We start from the raw sequence: 14,754 nt of genomic DNA, 5'->3' as shown, positions 1-14,754 counted from the left end.
AGAAAACTGTTGACGGGAGCGAGAATGACCGTGTGTGTGTGCCTGTCTGTGTGCGAGTCTTGGGTTTTTCCTTCACATAGCAAGTGACCCTGAATGGAGCCCTGACTGCATTCTAATCGCTGGCACACTCCACTTTGTAAATGAGAAGACCACACACACATACAACAAGTTACACACACACACACACACACACACACACTCTCACACACACACACACACACACACACACACACACACACACACACACACACACACACACACACACACACACAACACACACACACACACACACACACACACACACACACACACACACACACACACACACACACACACACACACACACACACACACACACACACACACACACACAGAGGAGGGTAATGAGGCCAAGGGTAAAATAGTTTGGAGTTGTACCATTACAGCTAAAAAGTCCTTTGTTTGTAAATGGCAGTGAGTCGACGCAGGCTAGATAGTGTGCTAATTATGCATTTAGTGTCTGATAAGTAATTACAGTCCAAGTTTAAACACATTTGAATGTGTGACAGTACCACCACGTGCAACAGAAAATCATACTTGCCAGTGGACAAAAATGTAACCCCTCTTCCTCACACACTGCACTATAAATTAAACTTTTTGGAGAACCATATATAGTGTACGTGACATTTTGCGTGAGTGTTTGTGTCTATCTCCCCGGGCATACCTAGCAAAGCCGACTCCTCTGCTCAGGCCGTTGGCGTCCCTCAGTATCCTGGTGGAGATGACGTGACCGAAGGGCTTCAGCATGTTCTCCAGCTCCTGCTCGTCCATGGACAGTGGCAGGTTGGAGATGTAGAGGTTGGTGGGGTCCTGCTCCTGTTGCTGTTGGGGAGGGACAGTGGAAAAAAGACATGGAATAAGTTTTAAGTACAGACCCAAAGCACTTTACATTGTTTTCGTACACACTCACCCAATCACACACACGTTCATACACCGATAGCAGCAGCTACCACGCAGGGTGCAAGCTAACCATCGGGAGACATGTAGGGTTCAGAGTCTTGCCCAGGGACACTTCGACATGTGGCGGGAAGACGGGGGACCGTCCTACCCACTTAGGTATTAGCATTGGCATTAGCATTCATGTGTTAACGCCAGCCAGAAGAAAGAACGAAGAAAGAAGTATGTTTGAGTCTTGTGATAGAGGCTTGAGCGCATTGAAAACACCTCTCTGATACCTTGAAAAAACAATTGTAGGCATTTGGTCTCACAATAAAAGCTTGTTTTGCTTTAAGAGAATGGAAACAAATGAATGCAAATAACTCTTAAAAAAATAAACTATTCTCTCTGAGAAATCAGCAGTTCATACGAGGCGAAATGGACTGTGGAGGGTTAACAGTTCAGCTGCGTGATTGGATTAATCCAAACTTCAGCATGAGATCCCTTGTGCTGAGCAATTTTTTTTAAATTCCTTTTAAGTCTGTAAAATGCTTTAAATTAAGACAGAGAAATAAAAGACTCAACTATCACACTCCACTAAAAGCTGGTTTCGCAGCACTAAATGTATGAAAGGTTGAGGCAGTACCATTCAAGTTTGTACATTTCCTTATGTATGACTGAATACCCCACTGCAAAATATCTGTGAATTTAACGTGGCAAACTGTCCTCAAAAGAGGAATACATTTTCAATGAAAAGACAGCACACTCGCATCACACTGAGAACCCCTTAAGCAATAAAGCAAACCCCCTCAGGATTCATAGATGTTAACTGGGTTCCCTCTAATGTGCCTCTCAGTTAGTTAGACAAGTACACTTCAATTTCAGTTTTTTCTTTTTCAGCAGCACTCTTCTAAAGTAGACCAAAGACTTGGTGTGTGTTTGTGTGTGTGTGTGTGTGTGTGTGTGTGTGTGTGTGTGTGTGTGTGTGTGCATGTGTGTGCTTTACAAGATAAAAGTGTTTGACAAAAAAAGAAGAGTGACAGGGAATTAAGGGATGCAATACATACATCCTCTATAAATCACGATTACACAATTTCACCTCAATTCATAAAATAATTTGGATACATAGTTCTCTAGAGTATCTCTGTAAATGGTTATAAGATAAGTTTCATCACTTCATCAGATCTTGTAGCTGCATTAGCTTAATCTCTCCTCTATGATGTAATGATGATTATATATTCATTTAAGACCATGGAAATAAGACTATTCATATTAAATAGTAGTATCTCACATATGTTATATTCATCTCATGGCATGTGCACAAACCTAAGCAGCAGAAACATAAATCACGATCCTTTGCAGTGTTGAATTGGGACATTGTATGTACATTTAATTCCACTGTTGTCATCGGGGGAAACAAACTAAACACTGTGACATCTTAATAAATAGTGCTGGCTGTATACTTCAAACTTAACTATCAGAATACAAAGTTTTAGTTTAATTGTGTGCAATGGCAAAAAAACATAGGGGAGAACGGGGTAATCTGAGCCACTTTTTACATTTGCTCCCCTCTAAGCGAGCTAAAATGATGTATCACTCAAATGTACACATTTCCCATTAATTCAGGATGTTTCCTAGAAATGGGCATTAGCAGAATTTTTTCAAGACAAAGGGCAGTGAAAATATGATTGTTCAAAAAAAAATTGTCATGTGGCTCACTTTACCCCAGCTGTGGGGTAAACTGATCCACTTACTTTTTCCACTCTGAAACTACCATATCAACACATATTGTAACCGTAAGAATCCTGAAAGCTAGCCACACATTCCAGAACTAATGTCGGACTAGTAAAAGAATGATGGGGTTTGGTCAATTAAGCAAAGCAAATTTTCTAAACACTTGAAAGTAACTCTGAACAAAATCAAATACAACATATCATAATTCAAAAGGTTTTAATACGATTCAAATGAAAGATAGAACCAGTTAGATTAGAACACAGTCTGGGGGTCAGAACACAGGACCCTTAGAGCCAGCTAGTGTCTGGGGGTCAAAGCATAGGAAAATCAGAACCAGCGAGAACAGCCTGGAACACAGGAGAAGACCCAACTGGATTATAACATCAGCCTGTCATACTCTACAACTACAACCTGAAGGTTACAGGGAAAGATGAGAAGGTGCTCTTTCCGTGTGGTTGCCCCAGGTCGTCTTCCTGGTGTATTTCCTTCGCATGATGGCTTTTCTACAATGTGTATGACATTAAAATAAAACATATGTCATGTAATATTACATTAAAATATGTTTAAGACTAAACTTAACTTGTGCCTCATGGTGGGGGAAAGTGAGACAGTGGCTCACTTTCCCCCACCACCACAATTTGAGAAAAAACTACCTCTCTTAGCATTTTAGGCTAATCTTCAGTTATCAGCATCACATGGTTTCATATGTTGGTAGTTCATCAACACGTATGATAGAAGTTTTTCTCCGTGAATACATTTGCTTTGGCACAACAGTTGATTAAGTTGACAGCAAGAAAATTTACTTTTACATTCTTACCACAGCACCATGAGGTCCTCACTTTCAGGGCCATGGTGAAATGAGAGGGGCTTGAAAACATACATCTCACATGACCACAAATGTTTTCCATTGCCTAGATACAGGGGGTGGCTCACATTACCCGATGCCTCAGATTCCCCCGTTCTCCCCTATAGCTTTACTTGTGTGTACTGGGTGAATACTTGCCCTACGTGGCTCATTTTGAGCAGAAATAGTTCCTTTATCCATGGAGGATTTTTTCATTTTGCATGCACCAGAGCTGTTTGATTTCAAGAGAGGGTGAGTTCCAAATCTGTCTGACTGTGACCAAAGCCATCTATGTAATCAGTCAAGAAGCAGAACAGCTCCAGTGAAGAAGTCTGATATATTTTACCTTTCTCTATAAGTCGGAATATCTCTGTTCGTCAGAAGGGATTTTCCCTTTGGCAGAGTCTCCCATACACAGAGTTGTCTTCCCACTTGGGGCTTTAGATGTAATGTTTTACCTTTGCGTGCAGGCTTCTGTGTGCGTGCCTGTATGCAAGTAGTGACGGGGCGAAAGCAGCAACATCAAAGGCATAAAGTCATATGTAACAGCTGTGGAACATGTTATTGATCATCATTCTTAAAGAGGTACGTCACTGAGATCAACACAGACTTTAACTTGCCATAGAACTTCTGTTCATGTTACGTTTATTTTAATCAAATCTATTTTAAAGAAAATCCGTACACGTTTTCACACTTGAAAATGTGCACGGATTAAGGCTTTGCTGGCTGTATTCAGTCCTCATATAAACCAGCGAAAAATAAGAAGGCCCAATGGTGGTACTGTCCCAAAAGAAACTGGCTGGGTTGTCTTATTTCAATGTTTGTGGGTAGGTAGGAATGGCAGATACCTAATATAAATGTGAACAAGCACTGACTAGTTCATTTTCCCATATGTCCCTAAAACCGTCAAGTTTCTGAGTTTTTTAATTTTTTTAAAAAGAAACCCAGACGACATCTAAGGCTATGTTCTGTGCCTTATGTTGTGACTTGGGACTGGACTGTCACTATATCAACAATAACTTGCTCATTTAGAAACTACAGATTTCAATGTCCAATCTACAGTTCCTCAGATTTCCTCTAGTCGTCTAGACAACACATTCATAATTCTCCCTTTTTGCAAACTATACAAAAATGGTAAAACAGAACATTTCCTATCCCATTGGTCAATGCGGTTACAAGCTAATTTAATCCAAAAACAATATGTCTTCAACAAAATCTCACAGTGGTTTTCCCAATTTTAGCTAAAGTGGGTCAGCTGTTCTGTGTCTGTGCACATTTTCCATACAGTTTGCAGGCGCTGTAACAAGGGGAATTGAATGCGGATTTGTGCCATAACCTTTCTTCCACTCTGCCAGTTACTGACTATAGATGCCTGCCCCGAAAATCCCAAATTTTCCTTTGTCTCATTTATATTGTCGCAATCCAGGGAAATCAAGAGAAAGACGGATAGAAAATCAGCAGGGGCATCGGGGTTGGGTTATTGAAAACACATTACACCTCACTACAGATCCATCCGAAGACACAGTTGGCCGTGAAACCATTTATTTGCACAAGGTACTTCTGGGATATGAAGTAAAGTGCTTTGGAGCGCCCCACATGTCAATGAACTCTGCTTGACTTTGCTCAAAGTTGCCGTTTGCACAAAGTTACTTCTCAGTGATCTCTCACTCTGCGTGTTGCAGATGACTCACCACCGCTCTCTGTTTCTCTCTCTCTCTGTCCCCTCTCTCCCTCTGTCGCTTTGTCTCTCATTCCCTTTGTCTCTCTCTCTCACGCTCCCTCTCGCTCTCTCTCCATAACATCTGTCATAAGCTGGAAACAGCTTCACACCAACTGTGCCCCTCTCCCTGACTGGGTAGCCTGCCTGCCAGCCAGTCAGCCCGTGTTTTCAGCCCCATTAAACCTCATTGCTGCATCATTATAACAGCTCTGCACCTTTTTTATCATGCTACTTCCTGGTTACCCCCGCAACGCAACAACACCTGCTGAAGAGCTATAGAGGGTAAAGAGAGGGCAAAGCCATGGTTAATACCTGTGAAATAAAGAGAAAAAACATAGACTGGGTCTGTGTGTGCGAGATGGATGGATATGAGGTTAGACGGTACTTGAATGTCACATGTCTTTGCCACCCGGCTTGCATCTTAAATAGAAACACTTCACGGCACGTCACAGCCTCCCACAAACCCTGAACAGGAATGAGCTGCTATTGAAAATGGAAGGATGGATGGATGGAAAGGTGAATATAAATTAAGTTGAAGACCTGGGCCTGAGAAAATGCTTTGACTAACAACTAGCGGAGCACTCTCGTAAAGAAGAAGCAGTATATGATTAGGGAAATGAGACTTTCTATTCATTATGTGTTGAATGTCTCTTTTTTACCTTCACAAGCTTGTTTTAGGGAGTAATCCTGCTCATTTCCTCTTTTTAATCCATCTATTCTTCCTCCCCCCTTGGCCCCACCTCCGCTCTTCCCTTCACTTCCTCCTTTTCTCATGCTCAGCCTCCACCCTCCAGTCCTTTCCCATGTTCATTACTTGCTATTTGCCCCTCCTCTTCGTCAGTTTATGAACCCTAATCTCCTATAATGTTCCGCCTTCCTGTCTAAAATGCTATATGAATGCTGCTTGATTAATATTTAAAGAGATGAATTTTCCTCCTCCTCCCTCCGTATTTCTGCCTTCGTCCATCTTTCCCTCTTCCTCAAGCCAAGTTGTAATCTTTCATAATGATTGTCTGGGTGTCTAAATGCTCTCCAACGGCTTAATCAATACTTAATGAACATATCATAAATACTTTATGAAGTCTAAACCCCTGAAAATCCCCAGGGTTTCATTAGCCATGGAGATATACACTTTTCACCCTCGTCATGATGACTGGAGGCTCGCTGAAATAAACAGTGGATTCTGATGAGCTCATTATTTAGTCTCTGGTCAGTGCATATTACTGGCTGTTTGGCTGCTACTGCCGTCTCTCTAATGTATATGCATTTGATCTGTTGCAGTAGGTGGTGCACAGCAATGCCATGTCTATGTAAGATGTAAATCTAGTCAGTTGAACGATGTATGTCTTTTCAATGTCTTACCCATTAGTCAAATCACTCAATTGTTTTTGCATTTTTAACTTAAATGCCCAATTTATTTTCTGTGTGCTGCATGGCTGATACTACTTTTAAAAACATAAACATTCAAACAAAATTCCAAATTCCTGAATAATTATTGCATGTTTCAGCCAGCCGAATGCTACTGTAATCAAAGTATTTTTGCAAGTAAGTTGATTCAGTACAGTACGTGTTATTCAGCAATAGAAGAGAAACAGCTGTTTCCTCTATGTATTTTTGTGTTGAATGTCTCCAGAGAATTATGTTTAATCTGCACTTTTGCAGATGGACCTCGTCACTGTTGTCACAGACCTTTAACTTCCAAGAAATAACTTTATGAGCAGAAAAAGAAAACACAAAGATTTATCTATGCACTTAATAAATTCAACACCAGTGTTTTGCCATGGCTACAAAGGTTATTTAACTTGGCTAACTTTTAAATTATTGGGCTAACAGTCAAACATCATTAAAGCTGGGGTCAGAGGCTTTTCTAGCTATTGCACACTTCAGAAGCAGAAAAGGCTGTTTTCCGCTCTGTCTTTAGTAGCTGTGAAGTGGCAAAGAAAAGCCAGACTGTTCAGAGAAACGGCACCACACATGACTGAGTGAGAGACTGACTACGTTTCAATGTTTGATTCAAACTTGTAACTGGAAAAACATATTCCATCCATCTGACTTCCAACAATGCATGTGTCTTCACACTCTGTATGACTCATGTGAGTATTTTTGCTTTTGTGTCGCTTCCCACTGTCTTCTTTTCCTCATTGCAATTTGAACATGGCTCTGTCCCTTCCCTTCTCATCAGATCTTTCGCTTTCCCTTTTCTTCTTCTCTGTCTCTACTGTGTGTATTAAAAGGCCTGTAATTCATCACAAAGTCAGAGCAGAGTGCAGTCCCTGCTGCACAGTGTGCAGGCTGCCAGCCATCCAGAGCTGGAATCAATCACCCAATCGTGAGACATCAGGTTGGGTTAGACAGAGATAGACGAGGAAGAGAGAGAGAGAGAGACTCTCTCTCTCTCTCCCTCTCTGAACATAGAGAGAGATAGAAAAACCCAGGCTGGATTAAACAAACATTTCCTGTGCTAAATGCAGATGAAAAACCCTCATGAGTGGATCTTGGGTTACAGATAGATGTGATTCAAAAGAAAAGAAGACTTTGTGGATTGATAGATGCAAAGACAGACTAAACAGCGTCCTAGCCTGATTATAATGTAACATCTGCTGAGCTGCTTTTTTTTGCTGTTGATGTAGTTGTTTGTTCTTCAGGCTGACCACACAAACACAACGTAGGAGTGTGAGCCTGATTCCTAACAGCTGAGTAGAAGGGGTGTCATTTCCTGTGGTTCTGTGGCTGTTGTTACTTCTTCACAGCTCCGTCTTGAGCCAGAAAACCCAAATGTGGCATTTAGAGTCATAGAAAGAAATTGGATGTTTCTTATCTCGTGGGGATCTACCAGAAACAGGCCTGTGATCAATTTTGGTTGAAGATTAAAATGTTGGTTGACTGGCAAAATGTCTGAACTTCCACTGTGGGATGCCAATTAAGAAAAAAATACATTTTTGAAGAGTTATGTAACAAAATATGAAACACATGCTTGTGGACATGGACGTAAAACTGATTTCCTTTTAGATTAGACTGTTTCAGATCTCAAGGCAGCTAACCATGCCAAGCCACAACACATAAAACCCGTATACAAGGATTACACACGCAAACGCCTACACATAACAGGCATAATGCCATAAATACATAGTCAGCGTGTACAATGCATACACATGGCTCTCTTCTCTCGCTCCCTCCTCCTCTGTAATACTGAATTCTGTAATCAAGGCTAATGGGACTCAGCTGTTGGCCAGTCTAATTACCTGGAATGCAGACGGATGATCTAGCTAGGAGACAGGCCTATACACACACACACACACACACACACACACACACACACACACACACACACACACACACACACACACACACACACACACACACACACACACACACACTCAAATGGCTTCCATAGACAAGCATTTTTCTTTCATGCACCTGCCATTCAAGGATGTGTGTGTGTGTGTGTGTGTATAGTGTGAGATAACATGTGCTTCATGTGTGTTAATTATAAACTGTATGTATGTGTGTGTGTGTGTGTGTGTGTGTGTGTGTATGTGTGCCTGTTGTGCGCACACATGAATGCATGTATTTGTTAAATGGCTTTTTTCATCCGCACTTTCATCATGTGTTCTACTTATAACTAAATTCTCAACCATTTGACAAAGATTGATCATTTAGCAGGAGAGCTGGATGTATTTCCAAACAATTACTCAGAGCAAAGGTGGAATAACTTTGAGTGGTTATTGAAAATGATTTAATTCAAGAGATACCTTTTATACATTTGAGTGGCAAAGCTGTGCCGGAGCAACATGTTAAGTTCTCTGAAACGTACAAAATTCAACATGAAGGCATGGAGAACTAGAACCTTTTGGAGTTCAGTTGGGGCCGACTGCAGCGCTGACCGGCATATAAAAACGTTAAACAACAGGCTTTCTGTCTGTCTTCTATTACGAGTGCATCCTAGGCCACAGATTCAATTTGTGCATATTAAATAACAATAGACTCATTGAGAAGAGGGATCACCAAGAGAACCTGTTGTATGTCTGATTAATGTGTCTCTGTGCCATTCCAGGCCTGATGTCGTAGTGTCTGTCTGAGGACAGAGATCGCTTCGGGGAAATCTGAGCTCTAAATGATAAATGGAGTCTGGAACCAATGCGGAGAGTTGACTCTGCAGGTACACACCCTGTTCGCACTTTAGGGAGAGGGAGAGTTGTGTGTGTGTGTGTGTGTGTGTTTTTGTCTGCATTTGGAGCTACATCATCACATAATGTCCCATAAATGAAATAAAAACCAACACACAGCCATAAACAGAGGTTTGTCTCAATAAACCCTTGAGATGCTTAAGGCAGTAGCAAAGGAGGAGGAAAATAAAGGTATGATACACAAAGATAACATTTGTCAAACTTTACTGCAGTATTAAGTTGTCGTAAACACTGTCCTACTGATCGAAGTGAAAACCCACATTGTTCAAAAAAAATAAAAATAAAATAAAATATGATGATTAATATACTAAAATAATATGAGTATTCTAAACAGAGCTGTAAAAGGCTTTACAATAAACCGTGTAAGGCCTTAAAACAACGATAAACAAGCTAAAGCAAGACAGCAAAAGGGGAGTAAAATAAAATAAAGTTTAAACACAGTTGTAAAAGAGATGAACAATGGAAGAAGTCCCATATAAAACTAAGTTTTAAGAATAGTTCAAAAAGTTGATAGGGATTTGGCGACAGAAGGAGTTCAACCTTCAGTTAATAAGTGGAATAATAGGAACGAGCGTACACCAGATCTCTGCATGGAAAGTGCTGCAGCTTATAAGTATCTGGATTGTAACCAGCATCTTGATCATTCAATGCCTTAAATGTCAGACAAAATGTATGCACCGATTCTGGATGCTAAGAATCAGTAGGATTCGTTCTGGTCCCTTAAAAAAAATTGTTAAAAGTCACGTAGCCCGATAGAGATAAAAGTATGGACGACTTTTACAAGAAATATGGTTGTTCCAAATGATAAGGCTATCGCTGAAAGGAAACAAGATTGCATCCCTCTGGCCATGCGGTTTGTTATTGTTTTTTTTTCTATTGTGAGCATCCAAGATAAACAACTAGCCTGTGTGTACCATTAACTGATTGACCAGAACCTTTTATGAAGTCCAGTGCCATCGTTAATATGCAAAGATCAAAGATTGATCCTCAGGGAACACCATACATAAGAGGCAAGAACTGGAAGACGCCTCTTTAACAACAATAACACTTTTCTTAAACTCTCTGATGAACTATAATCATGTGTTTTCTATTTGAGTCGGTTATTTCATTATACTGTCAATCTACAATAAGTGACGCACAATCGGGTTGGTTAGCCTCTGTTGTTCGTTAACAGTTTGGTGTATGTACAGTTGCTTGCTTAAGTCACCATTGCTTTAGTGGTCAGCTGGTCAATGAAAGAGACTCAAACCTTGCACCTTGTACATGGTCCGCAGCCTGCATTGCCGACCCTATACTAGCTACTATAACGGATTAGGAGCTAGTTGAGCTCTGCTTCTAAAATGACTCACATACCTCTGTTTCCCCTCGCTCCCTCTCCTTCTCCTCGATTGCCTGTCTGTATCAGAGCATTTCATTAGAAAAATGCAATAAAGCAGAAGGCCTGCTGGATTGCTGGATTATCATAGAGGAAGCACTTTCTCGGATAAGGGAAGAGAAAAATTAATAAAGAAAGTTTTTAGACAAACTTATTGAATGCTGGGTTTTTATTCCCTCCGTTTCCGGCTTCTTCTTCCCCTGCTAAAGGCATGTCCTCAGACAGATTATTGGGGAATGAAGTTAAGATCCACAGCCAGAGAGAAAAACAAATTAAAGGGGAAACGGCAAAATTAAAAAAAGTTCCAGAAAAGTGCAGGGGAGGAGTAGGTTTACGCTCTCGGCGCTGCTGTGATTAAAACATAAAACACTGGCTCAGACGCAAGAATCACATGGGCGCAGATTGAAGAGGGGGACGCACATTTCATTCTGACCAAATTTGGGTTTTTTCATGTAACATACATGCATGCCAAGATCAATATGGGAAAAATCTGTTTCGTTTAAGAAGAATACAGTAAAAGAAAAGTCAAAGCTCACATTCAAATGATATGCAGTGTCTGGGGGATGACCGGGGAACTTCTAGTATGCATACTGCGTCCTGCATTTGGATTTTCAAAATATATTCCCTTTTTAAGATCAAACAAAGAAGAGTCAATGTTGGAGTGTAAATAAGGGGCTTTAAGGCAAATGCTACAACCTTGTTCTCACCTTAATTGCATGGACTGCAGTAAATGTCCAAAAATGAGGCTTTCATAGCGTCCAAGGGCATACAGTACATAACGCTTGCAGCGCTTCTAAAAGCTACACAAGCTGGTGGACTTGCTGTATTATCAGTAGTTACACTGTCCATGTCCACCCACATTCTGCTGGCCTCAACTATTAAGCCCTGGAGGAGAGGAATACTGGTTTTCTCTTCAATAAAGGACCTTTTTCATCAACTCTGCTTTTCTCACTACATCTGTCATGCTGCAATCTGAAACATCAAGGTCAAGTGTGTGTGTTTGTGTGGTGTGTGTGTGTGTGTGTGTGTGTGTGTGTGTGTGTGTGTGTGTGTGTGTGTGTGTGTGTGTGTGTGTGTGTGTGTGTGTGCGCACGCAAGAGAGTATTTGTGTGTTGGAAGATGGCAAGTATGACCCAAGTGCAATCAAAGTAAAGAAAATATAAAATCCAGTGTATATTTCTACCACAACATTAAATTGTTACTTTTCATATAACTGAGATTTACAGTAACCACAGTAGACTGAAGAAAGAGTGTGCTGCTTGGGTCACAGTGAAACACATTCACACCTACTTTCCTAGAGAGATCATTTTTCTATGATAGGCCACTGACAAGCTCAACCGAGGGAGGTTGGGGATTCAATTTGCTTGAGGGCTCTAACCTGTAGTTGTCAAAGCTTTAAGTTTAAGCCATTTTCCCTGTACACATTTTCCTAGTAGCTCTGGGGCTTCAAATCCAAGTTTAAATATGCATCTCTCATTTCTAATTCAATCATCCACAGTGGTTATTAAAGTTGTATTTACCTTTACTACCGCTGTTCATGTTCTGCCTGTTTGTGTCTGTCATTTCATCACATCGTATTACTGGGATTTGTTAGAAATAACAATGTATTGATCTCCCAACAACAGCAGCTACATGTACTGTATACTTGGTTGATTTTCACACAGTGTGCTATGAGCGACTGGGCAGCGAGGTCTGCGATAGTGGATTCTCTGCGTCCCATACAAGCACGCACAAATGTGTGTATATTATGTGTGCATGCTGTGTGTTTGTTTGCGTGCTTACACCTGACACTATTTCATCTTGATCAATGTCTTTGTCCTATACAGAGCCTAAGCTTTAATGCTGTGGCCTGTTGCCATGGTTATCTCTATCTGAAACCGGAGGGATTAACCTCCAGGGGGATGGCTTGGGGAAGAGAGGGAGACGGAGAGAGGGAGTGACAGGAGCAAAACAGGATGGGAAAAAGTGAGAGAAAAACAACTTCGGGCTAAACGAATATAATGATAGAAATAGAACCAACAATAAAGTAATACGTGATAGATAGATAGATAGATAGATAGATAGATAGATAGATAGATAGATAGATAGATAGATAGATAGATAGATAGATAGATAGATAGATAGATAGATAGATAGATAGATAGATAGATAGATAGATAGATAGATAGATAGATAGATAGATAGATAGATAGATAGATAGAGAGACAGAGATCACATTTTAAATAAAAAAAAGCAAAGGTTATCAGGTTGCTATGTCCTATTAGTGCACTGTTTATACAAGTATCACTCAACAATATACAACCGCAGGGCTCCAACCATATTAGAACAATTAAATAAACGGAATAGCCAAACACAAAAACAGTTATGTGGCCCACTTTATTTACCTTAACTACGTCGCCAACTTTGGTTAGGATGGGCTTGGTTTGCTTTGGCCGATCAGACACCGCTGGCATAGATTAAAAAAACTACGAGGTACTGGGATTCTCTCATTGAGATGTTGCTTTTTCATTGGCTGCCGTCGCATTATTTGTTATGAAAAGCAACGATACGTAGCCACTGCCATCACACAAAGAAGAGTCAATGTCAAACGATCCCCTTTCTCAAACATCAGTGTGTCAGTCTGAACCCGGGCCCTCTGGTTGAAGTACGGCCCCTGCTACAGACAAAGCATTGTGTAGCACATTGTAGGGGAATTGATTTCATACGCTGGCATGAGATAAAAGCCAAAATGTAAGCTGTGACCGTTTTGCATCAGAAGGTGGCTGTTTGAAGATACAAGTTGTTTGCACAGTACACATGCAGCATGCACTCTGAAAATGTGCTTGTGTAGTGTGTAGTGTGTGTGTGTGTGTGTGTGTGTGTGTGTGTGTGTGTGTGTGTGTATGTGTGTGTGTGTGTGTGTTGCCGTGTTGCTCAGATGAGAGTGTGGAGATTTTTTTCTCGCCATCTCTAGATGTTGGGACGAGGCCACAGCAGGGCCAGCTGACAGCTTGGCGGACCAAGGTTATTTACTTTTAGAAAGGGAAAACCAGCCTGAGTCAGCAAATACAAAAGGGCAGCCACACACACAAGCACACATGCACACACACACACACACACACACACACACACACACACACACACACACACACACACACACACACACACACACTCATGCGAAGACACATGCACGTGCACTACCATGAACATCTAGATGTTTTCATCTCTGGCATGCATATATACTCTCACATATGATTTACTGCACACACATAGCATTTCAAAAAACACACACACACACACACACACACACACATACACATACACACTTGTGCAAAGCCACATGCACTGCCATCCATGAACATCTAGATGTTTTCACCTCTGGCATGCACATATTATGCACTCACACATGATTCACTGCCCACACACACACACACACACACACACACACACACACACACACACACACACACACACACACACACACACACACACACACACACACACACACACACACACACACACACACACACACACACACACACACACACACACACACACACACACACACACACACACACACACACACACACACACACACACACACACACACACACACACACACACACACACACACACACACACACACAACGCCGAGAGGTTAAACAGACTCATTGCTGAAAAACCATTGAGAAAACAGTAGCCTAATTACCATCATATCCTCCACCAAGGACACCTCATCTCATGACAGCACACTCATTCACATTCATCAATTCACTTTACCTGTACAAACCCAGTCCTTCCCTCTTACAAAGTCATTAGGCCCTAACAAGAGCTCCTGAACCCCTTCCAGCTCAAATTGAGCAGATTTAGAGTCCTCCCGAGACAGGGCCTCGTTAAAGCTGCGTCATAGGAGCGCCCACCACAAACTGGCCTGTGTTGTATTTTGCCTCTCAGCAAGCAATTTCGCAACACCAAATTTTACTTGTGCAAGATCGGATAA

General features: G+C 41.2%; 1 protein-coding gene across 1 annotated transcript in view; it reads right to left on the bottom strand.

The window, feature by feature from the left end:
- LOC307259907 (RNA-binding motif, single-stranded-interacting protein 3-like) overlaps positions 1–14,754 on the bottom strand; it is a 115,880-nt gene that overhangs the window by 35,755 nt on the left and 65,371 nt on the right. The window contains exon 5 of the mRNA XM_080039977.1: positions 704–861. Coding sequence (XP_079896103.1) covers positions 704–861 — 158 coding nt within the window. The remainder of the gene's footprint in view (positions 1–703; positions 862–14,754) is intronic.

This window comes from Ammodytes marinus (genome assembly GCF_949987685.1).
Source record: "Ammodytes marinus genome assembly, chromosome: 13".
Taxonomy (NCBI): domain Eukaryota; kingdom Metazoa; phylum Chordata; class Actinopteri; order Uranoscopiformes; family Ammodytidae; genus Ammodytes; species Ammodytes marinus.
The sequence above is the reverse complement of the archived record's forward strand: the minus strand, read 5'-3'. Positions and strand labels throughout refer to the sequence as shown.